This window comes from Erpetoichthys calabaricus, chromosome 9 (genome assembly GCF_900747795.2).
Source record: "Erpetoichthys calabaricus chromosome 9, fErpCal1.3, whole genome shotgun sequence".
Lineage (NCBI taxonomy): Eukaryota > Metazoa > Chordata > Cladistia > Polypteriformes > Polypteridae > Erpetoichthys > Erpetoichthys calabaricus.
In genome coordinates this window covers 19,759,406-19,777,261 of record NC_041402.2, presented here as the reverse complement: position 1 = coordinate 19,777,261, position 17,856 = coordinate 19,759,406, and the positions used below count along the sequence as shown (strand labels likewise).

The 17,856-nt window shown below is 40.3% G+C and overlaps 1 protein-coding gene across 3 annotated transcripts in view; it reads left to right on the top strand.

Annotated features, from left to right (window-relative positions):
* LOC114657387 (astrotactin-2-like) overlaps positions 1-17,856 on the top strand; it is a 2,479,169-nt gene that overhangs the window by 1,517,857 nt on the left and 943,456 nt on the right. For all 3 annotated transcript variants that reach the window (XM_028809185.2, XM_051931934.1, XM_028809183.2), the window contains one exon: positions 6,382-6,532. In XM_028809185.2, coding sequence (XP_028665018.1) covers positions 6,382-6,532 — 151 coding nt within the window. The remainder of the gene's footprint in view (positions 1-6,381; positions 6,533-17,856) is intronic.

Here is a 17,856-nt window from a genome sequence, read left to right as displayed (position 1 = left end):
ACCCAAAGTCAGTTTAATATGAATGATGGATCAACAGCATTATGTATTTATCTCCACCAATAATTCAGATTCTTTTGCCTATATGATGAACTAAGGACTGTATGGTTTAAGGATATATACTGTGCACTTCACAAGATGAAAAACTGGATTTCCATCAGGGACATTATATTTTACCTACCATGAAATTATAGCAAAAGAGTAGATGGCGAGAACTTGTTTTATGAAGGCATTTAAATCACATTGCCAGGAAGCAGCCAGAGTTCCATTCATTATCCTTAACCACGGTTTCCTATCTGGGGTCGTGGAGGGAGCCAGAGTCTATCCTCGCACCTACGGGAGGTAAAATATACCGCAGTTGTCATCTGCTCTACTGTAGTCTCCAAAAAGCTAAGCTGCATTTTTTAAAAGTGACACTTTCCAACATATAAATGTGAAATAGAAAAATGATTTCATTTGCTTTTGTTGTTCATTAGATTATAAATCATGTAAACAAATACACTGTTCTTGGGGGAAAACAAAAGCTTAGAACCGAAACATGATTAATTGTGCGAGATTGTTCGTTTTCAAAACTTACTCAGGTTTTGACCTACAAAATCTATCATAGTATAAGCGATTAATTAAAAATATGTTTTTTGAAAATAGAATTTTGTGCTCAGACTATGCTGGGGAGTGTGTGTATGCATGTTGTTTTATTTTTCTGGGGGCATTTATTAATAAGAGGGTGCTGCAGCATTGGGCTATCCCATATTTTTTGTGAAATGACCCACTCATACTCCGTGTTCACCAAAAAAGATAAAATGTTTTACTTTAGAGCAACTATCCACTGCAGGAGAGGCTGCCAAACGGTGAGGGCAGCATCAGTGAGATTAATGAGAGCGGCAGGAAATTTTAATTTTGAATGTTGACAACTCAGGCTTGGCACACTTTTGTGTTATTCAACCTGTTTGTTTTCCACAGGTTTTCTGATGAGTAAATACCTTTTAAATTTTCCTTTATTGATTGTGTAAAGTCATTTTATTAACAAATATAATGTCTTTAGGGCGGTACGGTGGCGCAGTGGGTAGCGCTGCTGCCTCGTAGTTGGGAGACCTGGGGACCTGGGTTTGCTTCCCGGGTCCTCCCTGCGTGTAGTTTGCATGTTCTCCCCGTCCTCCGGGCGCTCCGGTTTCCTCCCACAGTCCAAAGACATGCAGGTTAGGTGGATTGGCGATTCTAAATTGGCCTTAGTGTGTGCTTGGTGTGTGGGTGTGTTTGTGTGTGTCCTGCGGTGGGTTGGTACCCTGCCCAGGATTGGTTCCTGACTTGTGCCCTGTGTTGGCTGGGATTGGCTCCAGCAGACCCCCGTGACCCTGTGTTCGGATTCAGTGGGTTGGAAAATGGATGGATGGATGTCTTTAGGGTTTTCTTGGACTGTATGAGTAAGCTTACAGTGCTTCACTCCCTTGGAAGTTTTCACATTTTTTTGCTGTATAACATGAATCACAGTGGATAGAATTTGACTTTTTTGACACAAGCCAACGGAAAAAGACTCTTTAATATCAAATTGAAAACAGACCTCTGCAAAGTGGTCTAAATTAATTACAAAATACAAAACATAATGTAATTGATTGCGTAAGTATCCATCTCCGGTAAGGCCCTGTGACATCCTTGTCTTTATCTGCTCGAGTCTCTCTCTATCAGCTTTGCACATTTTCCTCATTCTTCTTTGCAAAGCTGCTCAAGCTCTGTCAGGTGTCATATTGATCGTGAGTGAACAGACTTTTTCAAGTCTAGCCACAAATTCTTAATCTAATTCAGATCTGGACTCTCACCCTGCCACTCCTGGGCTTGTTGTTTTGAAGCCATTCCCTTGTAGCTTTGGCTTTATGTTTGGGGTTGTTGTTTTGCTGGAAAAAAAAAAAATCTCCCAATGCTCAGGTTGGGCGGCATGGTGGCGCAGTGGGTTCGCTTCCCGGGTCCACCCTGCGTGGAGTTTGCATGTGTCTGCGTGGGTTTCCTCCTGGTACTCCGGTTTCCTCCCACAGTCCAAAGACATGCAGGTTAGGTGCATTGGCGATCCTAAATTGTCCCTAGTGTGTGTTTGGTGTGTGTGTGTGTGTGCCCTGCGGTGGGCTGGCACCCTGCCCAGGGTTTGTTTCCTGCCTTGCACCCTGTGTTGGCTGGGATTGGCTCCAGAAGACCCCCATAACCCTGTAGTTAGGATATAGCGGCTTGGATAATGGATGAATGGATGGATGCTCAGGTTTCTTGTAGACTCACTCATTAGGTTTTCTTCCACGTTTTCCTGTAATGAGAGAGGTCCGTGGCGCTCTGCGTTTTAAATACGTGTGCAGGTTTCAAGCAGGTGCAGGGCTATCGTGGGAATGTGCACGGGTCGCTCCGAGGTTGATTGGAATGCTTGGCTGATCGCGTATTTACATGTAAATGTGGGCGAATAGGTCAAGTACTTCATTTACACCTCAGAGCAGTTGATGGTAGCACCTGTGTCCAGATGCAGTTTAAAAGGGAGCCTGTACAGCAAAGTCGGGAGCAGACAATACAGGAATGAAACAAGGAAAATGGAGTTTAAAGGAAAGGTAGAGTGAATGGCAGGATTGGGAGCCATATTGTTTGAGATGGAGGCAGGTATTTGGGAGTGAGCCTCATTGACAGGAGTGTGAGGCCAGCACTTGACAGGGCAGAAGATGAGAGCATCTCATGGAGAAGAACAGACCTATACACTCAGATTAAGTTTCCGCAGGCACCGGTAAATGGCAGCTGTAGTAGGAATAAGGCTGAGGAATGGCAGCAAAGGACATTTCTCTTGTCAGTAGGCATCTCCTCAGGGGTGGAGTGGTGGCTCTGAGGCTAAGGATCTGCACTGGTATCCCGAAGGTTGCCGGTTCGAATCCCCGTCACTGCCAAAAGGCCACTGCTCTGCTGGGCCCTTGAGCAAGGCCCTTAACCTGTAATTGCTCCAGGGGCGCTGTACAATGGCTGAACCTGTGCTCTGACCCCAAGGGGTATGCGAAAACTACCAAATTCCTAATACAAGAAATTGTATAAGGCGAAATAAAGAACAAAAAAAAAAAATAATGCTTCAAGGCCCTTGCGGGATAAACAGAGGAGAGGTCGTTTTAGAGTGATGCACTAGGGCTCAGGGTTTAAGAAGGTCTGCCTGGATTTTAAACTTGTTCTTATGGATATATTTATTGTTATTTATTTGGACTTTTAACTTTCACAACCACTTAGATTTTATGGCTTATTTACAGTATTTATGTATTTATTTATTTAAGCAGAGCACTGCACTTTGGACACTTTATTGTCTTCAGTGAAAGCACTGGATCACTTTGCACCATGTCTTGCTCACTATGTGTGCCCTTATATTTCGGCTCATCCTCAGACATGTTTTAGACTCTTCCGTGTTTAGGCTGCCAGTGACTGCGGAACCAACCCGGACGGTCACATTTCCCTATATTATGCTTGATTTTTTTTCCCCTCACAAGTCTTCCAGGGTTTGCTAAAAAGAAGCATTTACACAGCATGATGTAGCCACCACCATGCTTCATGGTGGGGCTGGTATATTTTTGATTTGATTTTTAATAAATTTCTTTAAATATAACAGAACCCTTTTTTTTGGTGGAGTCCATGGACCAGAGGTTTACAGTTTTCCTCTCTTTTTAATGGCTGGTCTGGCTACGTTGTGTAGGTTTCTTGAGGCTTGCACCCCTTCATGGCTGGAATCACAACAAGAAGTGTTTAACGAGGCTAATATGATGTTAGGATATGGAGAAGAATGCATGGAGTACAAGTCAGAAGAGGTTAGGGTTAAGTTATACAACATACTAGTGAGGCCTCACATGGAGTACTGTGTATAGTTCTTACAAAAAGACATAACAACAGTAGAGAAAGTCCAGAGCAGAGCTGATTCCAGGATTAGGAGGTACAAGCTATTATGTATTTGAACTTTTTCTGTTTAAGCAAATGTAGATTAAGAAATGACATGATAAAATAACATGTATATAATTATTAAGTGAAATATTCCAGTAGATCCCAACTGTTACTTCCAACTGGTAACTGTGCTGCTTGTCTATTTGTAAATACTTCATACTTGATACACTTGTACTATCCATCCATCCATTTTCCAACCCGCTGAATCCGAACACAGGGTCACAGGGGGTTCTGCTGGAGCCAATCCCAGCCAACACAGGGCACAAGGCAGGAACCAATCCCGGGCAGGGTGCCACACTTGTACTATTTGAAATCTATATTATTTTGTAAAGTTTTTCTATTTATTTGACGGTACTATTGAAGATTGTAAATGTTTTTATTCCAGAAACATATATGTGTATAGTTGTTAGCACAGTGTCAGGTTAATGGCGGGTTGAAATTGTGTTGCCTTGAGTTGGTATTGTCTTGTATGCTGTGTTTTTGCACTTACCCAAAGTCAATTCTGGTATGTATCACATGCTAGCAATAAAGTGATTCTGATTTGCTTTAAAATGACTTGTTTGACAAGCATGTGGGGACACAGACATGAACGTTTTCCACTCAGAAAAATAATCATTTTCTGATCTGTTACTTACCCCATGTTGTTTCTATTGATTTCTAAGAAAAAAAAAATCTTATGTTTACATGCAGAATAGAGATAACAAAGTGTCTCATACAATGGGCATCAATGGAGGCCAATGCTGACCAACAGTAAACAATCTTTAAAATGTTTCTGAAAAATATCTCAAGTTTCTTATGTCACATAATGCACATGTGAGTACGCTCACAATGTCCAAAGCACACATATTTTTCTGGTAAAATATCAGAGAAGTAGAGACGAGTAAAGAGTATTCCTGCAAACTGAAGCCTTTCACTTCAAAACCTATTGTACCTTTCTCCCTCTTTCATTGGCCAAGAATCCTGTCTTCAGTTCAAAAGCTCGATCCTGTCAGAATGTGCTTCACTTTTGTAATGAGCTTTCATTAGTTTCCAATTCAAATATCTGCACAAACCTTTAGGGTAAGCAACTAACTTACAGTCACCTAATGAGTTTGTCTTGCTCATTATGGAAGATGTGGTGTGCCCTTTCCCCCAAAACATAATCCCCGTTCTGTGCAACAAGGTTCTTCTTATTGATGTCACACCCTTATGTCACTTGCCGGCTGCTGTACATGACCGCTGCTCTGCCCTGTTTCTCTGGATTACAGCCTACAGTGTCCCAGTCTGCAACTCACACCTGTTGGCGTGTTTCCTGGGTCTGATGACTCAATGTCTGTCGGTCCTAAGTTGGCTACCATGATCCACTTCTTCCTGCTACTGGATTCCTTGTCTGTAGCAGGGTATCATTTAATCCCACTGAACAATGTCTGGTACCACAAGCTTGCACCCAAACCATTGTGATCAAATGACCCTACACCTCTTAGGTTACGTCTCCCAGCAAACCCTTCTTATCCGATAGATAGAGCAAAAAGCAAGACAACAGAGTAAGTGCTTTCAATTTTTTTTTTATCCATTAGCATATCATATATCATGCCAAAGCAGAAGCAAATACGATGTGAAACAAATTACATGATACGACCTGAGACCCAGCAGCCCTTAAGTGGTAGCAGCATCAGTTTATCATAATAGGTGATTTCAGTCACTCTTCTCTATTCTCAATTAGTCAGCGCTTGCAGTAAAGCCGTTACATTTTCCTTAAAGGTCTGTGTCTCCCCACTCCCAGGGGTCTGGATCACACCCACCCACTGACCCTCAGCAGCTGTCTGTCTTGTCCGACTTTACTTCAAGTCTCTATCATTTGACTCCCAGTTTGAGCTCGCCTGAGGTTTTTGTATGACCACTCCTTTGGCAGCTGATCAGTGACTACAGCAGCACTTTAACTTCCTTGCAAGACGTGCTATGGTTGAGGGTCTATAGAGCTTCACCTGAGCCCAGCAATGTGGCTCATGTATTCCCTTTGTTGAACATTATCTAAAAATGTCTTAGCTCTTAACACGTGTTTGATATAATTAGGCATAATACAAACTTGGAAGTAATTGCAAAGAAAGAGCCTAACAATAAATATACCGTCATCACCACAGAGTAAAAGGAAGATGTTGAACTGGCAGATCTTGTGCCCGATGCTCCAGTACCCAAGTCACTAGACCACATTATCTTTTCACACTGCTTAGTTTTCTTCTTCAATAATTTTTCATTGTTGTTAGCATGGCTGAACAAGCAGAGTGAATCCCCTGAAGGCCTCTGCTGTGTTATCCTCTTTGGATCTTTGTCAGCACTACCTATAAATTTGACTTCCCAAAGTTCAACTTTAACAAATTTCAGTGTTTTCTTGCCTTTCTTTAGCTCAGAATAAAATAAGATTTCAGTTGCTGGATGTTTGATCTCATTGTTTCTATCTTTCTTTCTTTAAAGGGAAGAAGCTATGATGTCGACCTATTTCGAAACAATTGATGATCTGCTTTCTTCATTTGGACCAGTGAGGGATTGCGCTAAGGAAAATGGGGGATGCAGAAAAAATTTCAAATGTGTGTCTGACAGAAGGCTGGACTCTTCGGGTTGTATGGTAGGTACATTCGTTATTAAATTTGTTTATCACCGCAATTTGCTAGCAGCTGCTACAGTGACCATATCCCGACCAAAGACCTAAGGTTTAACCAAGCACTTTATGAAGGATGTGAGTGATTCCCATCAGTGCAATCTTCTCTGTGGTGTCCTGGCAGCAACTGTGGATTCTTTTCAAATCTTTCCTTGACAGACTTAGAGCACCAACAACCATGGGCAGAACATTAGTCTTGGTGCCCCCACCTCCTGCTGATCCTGATCTCCAGATCTTTATATTTGCTGTGCTTTTCGACTTCTTTCAATGAGAGAGTGTTATGTGATGGCCCATCATATTGGGACAATTAGTTGAAATAGTATGAACGGTTTGCCCTTCTATGTCCCACATGATAATAATTTCTCCAGTGTTGACAATGGCCTCTGCCATGTGTTGTTTACCATTTCTCAGGCATTTTTCCACCTTGTGCACCAGAGATCAACCAGTGCAGACAGCTGGAAATGTTGTGCCAGTTTATATATTCCATAGAAGCCAGCATTGTAACTCCAACAATAATATGGTTGATTGTCTTCCTGCACATTCTGCATTTGCATGTTATTATTATTATTAAAATTGTTTGATTGTTTTAGCTAGTAAATCCAAATCTTAATACGAGCTCAAAGTAATTTATCCAAGAATGTTTGCTTAACAGATGGCTAGTCTGTGAGAAGGTGAAAGTTTTGAGTACATCCATTCTTACTTGTTCCTAATTCTCTATGACTAGCACAACTTCTCTTTCACCTTCCACATCTAGAATTCTAAATCCTTGTATTTCTTAAGTTTCTCAGTTTCTTCCAGTGCAACATTTGAGTTGGCTAAATTGACCAGCAGTCCAGTTTGCTCTCTGTTGTTATGAAGCACAACATCATGGTGTTTCACTAAGATGATCCTTTCTATGAATTGTGGTATAGCCCACTTGCTAGGTCTACAGGTTTATAGGGTCATTATTGCCACATTTACAGAGCACAGTGAAATTCTTACTTGCATGTGCTGATCAAAATGCAACATGTTGCAACTGCCCAGCACCACAGTTACTGATTATGGTGACATTGTTAATGTTGGAGACCTTTTTGGGTACGTGTTTATAATACTTGTCATGCACTGCTACTCCTAGATGCTTAATGATTATCCAGTACAGGTAACTGTGATATGTCTATTTGTTATGCTCAGGTGGCACTATTGTTGTACACTCTGCAACAATATCACTTATGTGTTTTTTTCTGATTGGCTGCACATCGCGCATTTTCTATTGGTTGCTTGATCAAAAATCTTTCTTGATGGTGTCTGGTAATCAATGTCTGGTCCTGGGTTGCTACTATTAAGCTCTCTGTCTTTCCTTTTAGTTTTGAATTGTATAATCATGCCAGGGTTCTCCCTGTGTCTGCATGGGTTTCCTCCGGGTGCTCTGGTTTCCTCCCACAGTCCAAAGACATGCAGGTTAGGTGCATTGGCGATCCTAAATTGTCCCTAATGTGTGCTTGGTGTGTGTGTGTGTGTGTGTGTGTGTGTGTGCGCCCTGCGGTGGGCTGGCACCCTGCCCAGGGTTTGTTTCCTGCCTTGCGCCCTGTGTTGGCTGGGATTGACTCCAGCAGACCCCCTTGACCCTGTAGTTAGGATATAGCGGGTTGGATAATGGATGGATGGATGGATGGATAGATAATCATGCCATAGATGTTTCTTATTCAACTGATGATACAGTATTTGGAGATTTTTGAAAAATTGTTTGTGTTGTGATTTGCTGTTGAGCAGTTCAGTTTTCTCCTGTTCGATGCTTGACTTGAAATTGGCTCTTTTTTAGCTATGGTGTCTTGCTTCAGTTACTTGATCTTAGTGATTTTAAATTCACTTTGGAAGAATATTTCACTTTAGCTGTATAGTGAACAATTCTATGATCTTTGAAGAATTGTTCATGTAGTGGTTTGCTCTTCAGCAGTTGTTTTTTTTTTTATTTTGTCAAAGGTGGACTCTTACTTTATATTCTGAGCTACAGTTTCTGCTTTCAGATATTTGTCTTTGATTATTTTAGATTCTTTTAGGAGAGAGTATTTTTCTTTGTCTTTGTTATGATCCTTCACTGACCTGATGGAACTCATCTTTGCCTAGCTTGGTGTACTCACTTACGCTGATGATGGCTGAGTTGTAAGGAAATATTATTGTTATTGTTATTATTATTATTATTATATAATAATACTTCAATTTATTCACATACTGCTGGTGTATGTGAATTTCCCATTGGGATTAATAAAGTATCTATCTATCTATCTATCTATCTATCTATCTATCTATCTATCTATCTATCTATCTATCTATCTATCTATCTATCTATCTATCTATCTATCTATCTATCTATCTATCTATCTATCTATCTATTGTGGGGAACAGCCCGGACATAGACAGGTAGACATGTTGATTCACCACACACGTTTATTTACACTATATAAATGTAATGAATTATTATTATTATTATTACACTAATATTTACAACAGTAGTGAGCACAATACCCAGTGCCACAACACCAATCACCCCTTCATTCCTGGCCACAACACAATGCCTTAAATGTCTCTGGTCTGCCTCCACTCCTCTCCACCAAGCTTTGTCCTCTTCCACCCGACTCTTGCCCCCGACTGGAGGGAGGTGGCCCCTTTTATTCACCCCAGAAGGACTCCAGGTGCATCCTGAGGGGCTCCGTAGTCACACCCCTGTGTAGCGGAAGCTCTGACGGTACATCCGGAAGTCCACCGGGTGTCCCCAATCCTCTTCCCCTCAGCACTTCCGGGTGTGGCGGAAGTACTGAGGTCCAGGGCTCCCAAAGCATCGGGGCGCCCCCTGGCGGTGACCACGGGCCCCTACAGGGTTGAGCTTCCAAGCTCTGTATCCCTGGTCCCCAAGGCAACCAGGGAGGATGCCCCCTCGTGTCCTGGAGGAGGCACAAGCCCTCCTCCGCTCCTCCTGGGCATCCCTGCCGGGCGACAAACCCCTCCGGGTGCCACACTATCTATCTATCTATCTATCTATCTATCTATCTATCTATCTATCTATCTATCTATCTATCTATCTATCTATCTATCTATCTATCTATCTATCTATCTATCTATCTATCTATCTATCTATCTATCTATCTATCTAAGTACATACTGTGCATATTCAAACACATTCAGTCTGACTCTATTATGTATGGGTCTGTGTTTATGTCTGTTTTATGATTTATTCTCAATTTTGAAAAATTATTTGTAATATTTTGATGTATTTTTGTTATGATTGCAGCTATTTACTATCTCTTTAAATGTTCTAAGGCTTTTGTGGGTGCAGCCCTAAGGAGACAGGCCCACCATGACATCAGTCCTATTGGATTCTTCCTCTTAATATAAAAAGCTAACAGCAGGAGAGTTCCAGCAGTGGATCTCTGAGTTGTATTTGGAGTATCGCAAGTGTTGTTTTTCTAACGGGTTTATGTTAGTGTTTTTTTTTTTTCTGACTTTCTGCTCTTGCTTTTGGATTTCGCTTTCAAGCTGTGTTTTTTGAGGACTTGTCCACTTAGGATTGCTTTTTGTGGTCTTTTGCTCAATTGATCATTTTGCTTTTTTTTTGTATTTTGTTATTTACAAAGATTCTTTGTTTGCACTTTTGTGCTGAAGCCAGGGGTTTAGGGTCATCCTCCAGATTGTGAGGCTTTTTGGTCTATTTTGGGACCTTACCATGTTTTTTGTAGAAGGGTCAATATCATTTTCTGAATCTACTGTAATTTGATTTTTTTTTTTCCTGCTTAAGTACAAGTTTTAAGAAATTAGTGAAAATATGAGAAAGTTGACTAACACAGTATAAAATTGTGCTCGTTGAGATGAGGCAATTATTAGGAAAACACATACAGAAATACTATATTCTTAAATCACAGTATTGGCAGAAATCAAACCTGGACAGGGCACCTACCCATTTTAGACTCTTAGGAAATATTATCATTAGAGCATTATAACAAACTAGACGAGAACAGGCCATTCAACCAAACAAAGATTGTCAGTCCTATCCACTTAACTCTTCCAAAATAACATCAAGTTAAACTTTGAAAGTCCCTAAAGTCCTACTGTCTACCACACTACTTGGTCACTTATTCCACATGTCTCTGGTTCTCTTTGTAAAGAAAAATTTCTTAATGTTTGTGTGAAATTTACCCTTAAGAAGTTTTCAACTGTGTCCCCGTGTTCTTGATGAACTCATTTTAAAACCACTGTTTCGATCCACTGGACTAATTCCTTCATAATTTTAAACACTTCAGTCAAGTCTCCTCTTGATCTTCTTTTGATTAAACTGTAAAGGCTCAGCTCTTTTAATCTTTCCTCATAACTCATCCCCTGTGACCTGGAATGAGCCTAGTCTCTCTTCTCTGGACCTTTTTTTGTGCTGCTATGTCCTTTTTTTGTAGCTCAGAGGCCAAAACTGCACCCAGTACTCCAGATGAGGCCTCACCAGTGTGTTATAAAACTTCAGCAGAACCTTCTTGTACTCCACACATCAAGGTGCCATGTAACCTGACATTCTCTTAGCCTTTTATATGGCTTCTGAGCACTGTCTGGCAGTTGATAGTGTTGAGTCTATGATGTCTAAACCCTTTTCGTAAGGTGTATTTTCAATTATTAGACCTCCCATTGTGTATTTAAACCTAACACTTTTACTTCCTAAGTTTAATACTTTACATTTACTGACATTAAACTTCCCAACTCACACTGCACCTGATCTCCTTGGCCCCTCCCATAGGTGGAGTGAGGGAAGAATGGAGCGTGAGATGGACAGGCGGATCGGTGCGGCGTCCGCAGTGATGAGGGCTCTGCATCGGTCTGTCGTGGTGAAAAAGGAGCTGAGCTTCAAGGCAAAGCTCTCAATTTACCAGTCGATCTATGTTCCTACCCTCACCTATGGTCATGAGCTATGGGTAGTGACCGAAAGAACTAGATCGCGAATACAAGCACCTGAAATGAGTTTCCTCTGTATGGTGTCTGCGCTTTCCCTTAAAGATAGGGTGAGAAGCTCAGTCATCCGGGAGGGGCTCAGAGTAGAGCCGCTGCTCCTCCGCATTGAGAGGAGTCAGATGAGGTGGCTCGGGCATCTGATCAGGATGCCTCCTGGACGCCTCCCTGGTGAGGTGTTCTGGGCACATCCAACCGGGAGGAGGCCCCGGGGAAGACCCAGGACACGCTGGAGGGACTATGTCTCCCGACTGGCCTGGGAACGCCTCGGGATTCTCCCAGAAGAGCTAGAAGAAGTGGCCGGGGAAAGAGAAGTCTGGGCATCTCTGCTCAAGCTGCTGCCCCCGCGACCCAACTTCGGATAAGCGGAAGAGGATGGATGGATGGATGGATGGATGGATGGATGGATGGACATTAAACTTCACCTGTCACAAATCTGCCCAAGCCTGTATGTTGTCCAAGTCCCTCTGTAAAGATTCAACTAATTCTATATTATCAGATAATCCACCTAGGTTGGTATCAATTAGACTTGATCTGCAGACTTAACCAGCTTGTTATTTTTATTGCTATCCAAATCATTTATGTATATTAAAAATATCAGAGGCCTTAGCACTGGCCCCTGCTGGATTTCAGCCAGTTCTGATAGGATTCTTCGCACCATCACCCTCTGCATCCCGTGTCTGAGCCAATGTTGCACCCATTTACAAACAATACCTTGAACTCCTAGTTCTTTCAATCTGATGCCCAATCTCTCATGTGCCACCTTATCAAATGCATTCTGAAAGCATTTATCATTTCATCATAAGCAATGCCTGACACAAAACAATTTCTGTACTTCACAAGTTAATGCTGTGTGTTTTTCTCTTGGCATTACATCACTGCTGCTAGACATCAAATGAACAATTGACAACAATGTTGTTAAGCAATATAAAAGCAAGCATGCATTAAGTGAACAGCAATAAACCCAGAGCATTGGAGAAAATTGCTGATTTGAACCTGCCTTGAGGGAGGACGATGATGATAGTAATAGTGCTTCTAGTCTATCTTTTTTTTATTGATTTATACCAAGTGCTTTTCTGTAGCTGTGTTATGGCCAGTTCTTCCCTGTTGTCTGTGACTGAATTAACATTATTGTCTCAAAACACGTGTCCTGTTACTGAATACAAATCTTCCAAGATTGGCCAAACAGTTTAGAAACTCGGGTAAGGTATTGTATGTTTTGTATTCATTCATCATTTTGGCTGTGAGCATTAATTATAGGCAAAAATGCGAAGCCTTAATAAACAACAATTAAAGAAGTCATAAGAATTGCTTTTTTTTTGTTTTGCTGGCCCTGAATTTTCTACTTTACCTCATCACTGAGCTGCATTATAATTCTATAGCAATAAATATCTTGTACATTTTTTGCATGAAAATCATACAACGTCCTCATGGATTTCATTAATTTTATTTTATGACTATAAAAGAACTCTTAGTTTCTGATATAAAAATGAAGAATAAACAGTCAAGGCAGTAAAAGCCTAAATTTTCCTCTTGTTGCATATCATTCTAATTCATCTCCATTTGCGTTACAGTTTTAAAGTTGGAGAGTTTGCCCAGCCATTTTGACGGCTGCTAAGTATACCGTGGGTTTCAATAAATCCCCTGTGCCAGTGGGTGGAAGGAATTTATATGGGCATACCGTAGAATAAACTATAAAAAAACTGACATTAGCCCATTTAAAGCAGGTGTTTATCTCACACCTTATGGAGAAATATTTCGAACAACATGAAAACATTCGGACGTGAGCGTCAGTAGGCTTTGCGCCCCAGGAACCAAGTTTTCCAAACTATTCTATGACATTTCAATAATGCTTTACCGCTCTGATGCTGATCTTTCTGATCATAAAATAGGTCATTACGATAGGAATTGATGAGATTAATTCATAATTAATTGCAGAATTACGGTATTTGAGGGTTCCTCTAGAGCAGGAGTCACCAAGTCCGGTCCTGGTGGACCACTGTGGCTGCAGGTTTTCATTCTAACCCTTTTTAATTGAGTGCCCTGTTTGTGCTGTTAAGTAACTTCTTGTGAATTAATTTTAATTGAATTACTTTTTTAAGATTTTTTTCTCATGAATTTCTTCATTATTCCTCTGAATTGCTTCATTTCTTTCCTTAAATGGCACCCAAGTAGAAATGAAATGTGAAGTGAGTGAGCCAACAGAAGGCCAACTAAGTCAGGGCCTCAAACTCCAACCAATTTCACTCCAACCAGTTGCTTAACCCTGTCGTCTTGCTAATTAAACCAGTTCTTTAATTTCATGGCTAGTCGCTGCTTTCATTGTGCAATAGCAGACATTTCCAAAATTGTTGATTTTCTCTTTTCTAAGGGCTCTGTTAAAATGTTTTGTGGACCCGAGCAGATCGACATTCTTGAGACCTTCATCTTTCTTTATTTTCAGATATTGTGTGATGGACACCAGTTGTTTTGGGTCATTTTGTATCTCATTATTGTATTATTAGGGAAAAAGAAACAGTTAAGTCTTCAAGTCTTCAAGAGCAAATCAATTAAAATTAGTTCAAAAGAAGTTAATTAACAGCAAAAACAAGTCACTCATTCAGAAAAGAGTTAGAATGAAAACCTGCAATCATTGGGGCCCTGCAGGACTGGGGTTGGCGACCCCAGCTCCAGAGTGCCTCTTTTTTATCACGATTTGGCTCAGAAACTAATCAACACATCGTCTTCTTATAACAGTGGTATAACAGGCTTAAGTTTCAAGTTGGTATTTTTCTGTCCAGCCATTTTAGCTCTAGAAGAAACACCTCAAAAAACTCTGACACACAGACACACACACATCATCAAGATATCAATGTTTTTAGTATTGGGGGACTCTAAAATGTCGAGATCTGTTCGAAAACTGGAGATAATAATAATAATAATAATAATAATAATTCATTACATTTATATAGCGCTTTTCTCAGTACTCAAAGCGCTATCCACACAGGGAGGAACCGGGAAGCGAACCCACAATCTTCCACCAGAGATCAAAATTTGTGACGAATCTAAAACTTTTGCTCCTCCCGCATAGATGATAGGTCATGGCGGGTAAGGGGCAAAGCAAAAATAAAAATACTAGATAGATAGATAGATAGATAGATAGATAGATAGATAGATAGATAGATAGATAGATAGATAGATAGATAGATAGATAGATAGATAGATAGATAGATAGATAGATAGATAGATAGATAGATAGATAGATAGATAGATAGATAGATAGATAGATACTTTATTAATCCCAAGGGGAAATTCACATAAACACGGAGCTGCTGAAAAGGCTTCCACTCTCGGCGGTGCCTGAGCCATACAATGAAATATTATTAATATAATTACTATGAAATATGACAATAAATAAATTACATGAAATGTATCTAAAAATAACTAAATGTGTCTTGAAATATATTTTTGTAGGTCTAAATATGTTTTTGCAACTTATTTCTTTATGTATCTATTTATTTCTTCATTTATTTATGCTGCGGTAGGCTGTCATCCTGCCCAGGGTTTGTTTCCTGCCTTGTACCCTGTGTTGGCTGGGATTGGCTCCAGCAGACCCCTGTGACCCTGTAGTTAGGATATAGTGGGTTGGATAATGGATGGATGGATTTATTTATGTCACTGATGATGTACAATGTGAAATATGTCATTTTAAAATTGCCAATTTCACTCATCAAGGCTGACAAGGGTGGGCTCTACCGAGTGCTGTGCTCTAACTGGTGAGTCTTCAGTGCACCAGACTTTAACATTCGGCCATCAAATGCCACATTTGCAGCAGACTCTTCAGATGTAGGCTCCTCATGAAGAATTTGGAGTTTATAGAATTAAAACAGCTTCTTCACACAGAAATTCAGGGCAAGTTTTTCTTGCACTCGTAGTCGCCGAGCACAGTCACATCTCTGAGCAAGTGCATGAGCCACAGGATTCCCAAGTCAATCTAAGTAGGTGTGTCCACTCTGCAGATAATTCACCAATCAGAAAAGCAGTGGCGGACCGTGCATTTCACATCTAGGCCTTCAGTAGTGCTCTGTCTGAATCAACCCACCCCTCAAAAACGAATTTATGGTTATAAAAACCATCTTAATTTGCAGAAATACAGTATAAAGAGTCGTTGCCTCGCAGATAGATAACTCCTGTAGCCACAATAAATGCCTTTATTGAATAGACAAACCAGGGGTGAACAAGTTCCTTTCTACTGCAGCTACAGCCCACGACACACATAAAAAACATCAATAATAACTCAGAAACTTGCAATAATATTTAGGAAAATCGCAACATTTTACTCACCAAAAATTCGGATTATTTGTAAACAAAATCTATCCTCCTCTCTTTCCTCAAAAACAGTTCAATTACTCTGTCGTACAGATTATCCGTGCGCTTCAGTTCCATCACGAAGTCCCTTTCTATCGCCATCGAAGCTAATGCTGAAAGTCGAACCTGCCCTGTCATATTTCTGGCATAAGTTTTAATTCGCTTTAGGGCTGAAAATGTCCGCTCGACAGAAGCAGTGGACACGGGAATGCTCACTGCCAAACATACCAATGTGTACAGCTGCCCCATGATGCTCTCATTCACATTTTTATATTACACCATCCTATCCAATAAACGGGTCTGAATACGGTGACGTTGCCATATGCCTGCCAGAGGGCCCTAGTGAAACCAACTCAAAATCTGATTGGTTGAAGCAACAGTTTAATTGACATTTATTTTGTGTTAGAGGGCCTGCAGAATGGATTGTGAAGGCCTCCTGGCAGACTTCTTTGACTTTGACCCTGCCTGGCAACAAATGCTGGCTGAAATGTGATTGGTTAAATGCTTTAATATGAAAATACATGTCTGGAAGCAGCACAACCATCGGAAAAGCTATGAAAGGAAGCGGACATACTATTTGGAATTATTTAATAAGTATTCATGGACAAAATATAATTAACATCAGTTTGTGATTCAGATATTTGTTTAGGCCAGCAGAGAAGGCCTTGCAGGCCTTGACGGCCCGCCACTGCAGAAAACAGCCCTCCCTAGAGCCCACCCTCCTAGCTTTGCTGAGTGGAAGTGACAGTTTTAAATTCAAGCTGAACTTCATGTTGTGTTTGAAGGAATATTAAATAAAATAAATAAGCATCAAAAGACATATTCTGTGACACATTTATTTAATTACACTCACATCTCATGTTCTTTTTCTTTATTTACTCTCACATTTCACACTTCTTACATTTATTTACTTTTATATTTATTGATTTCATTTTGTCCAAAATATTCCTCTATAATACCTTACATCTGTTCTCACCCTCTGCCAAATATTACGTACCAAACCTCTTGCTTGGTTATTGAATCATATTTATGAAAACTCAAGTAGTAAATGTAGTAACTTTGTTGGATATTCAAACAGGCCTTAAAGGCCTTGTCATTTTTGTACTTTTTCCTTCTGTCTATGTGTTTGCTTTTGTTTTTTCTGGGTACTCAAGGTTCTGTCTAACATCCTAAGAAGTGGACCCACCCTGTCCAAGAGTTCCTGTCTTCCATACAATGCTGTTGAAACAAAGTCTGAACCCATGACCTGGAACAGCTTTAAGAAAATACAATTGAATGAAAAGATATTCAGACCCTTCCACTTGTTACAGTCTTATGCTAAAATCATTCAAGTTCATTTTTCCCCCTCATCAAGCATCACTTAACACCCCAGAATGACAAAGCAGTAATGGGATTTTACAAAATATTTGTAAATGTATTAAAAATATAAAAGAAAACTAAATTATCACATTGACAGTAGTATTCTTTGCTATGAAACTTGACATTTGGCTCAGGTGAATTCCATTCTAGTGTATTGAGCATCATTGAGATGTTTCTACACCTTTTTGGAGTCCACCTGATTGCACTTGATTAGTAAAGGCTCACATCTATCTCACATTTGAGCAAAAAAACAATCCACGCGGCTGAAGGAATTGCTTGCTGAGCTTAGAGACAGGATTGTGTCAAGTCACAGATATGGGGAAGGCAACCATAAAATCCGGTAGCACTGAAGGTTCCCACATTAGTCTTCATAATTTTTAAATGGAAGAAGTTTTTAACCACCACAACTTTTCCCCGAGTTGTCCACCTGGTCAAAAATGATATATTGCTTTTATTTCTCCTTACAATCCATCTCTAATTACCTTAACAATAATGTATGTTGTTTATTAGACAAAATTCGGGGAATGCAAGCAATGGGCATACACAGAAAAGTATCATCAGTCTCATCATTATCACCATCACTTGTTTAAGGTTAGGAAGTTGCACTCAAATCTTTTTCATCCACT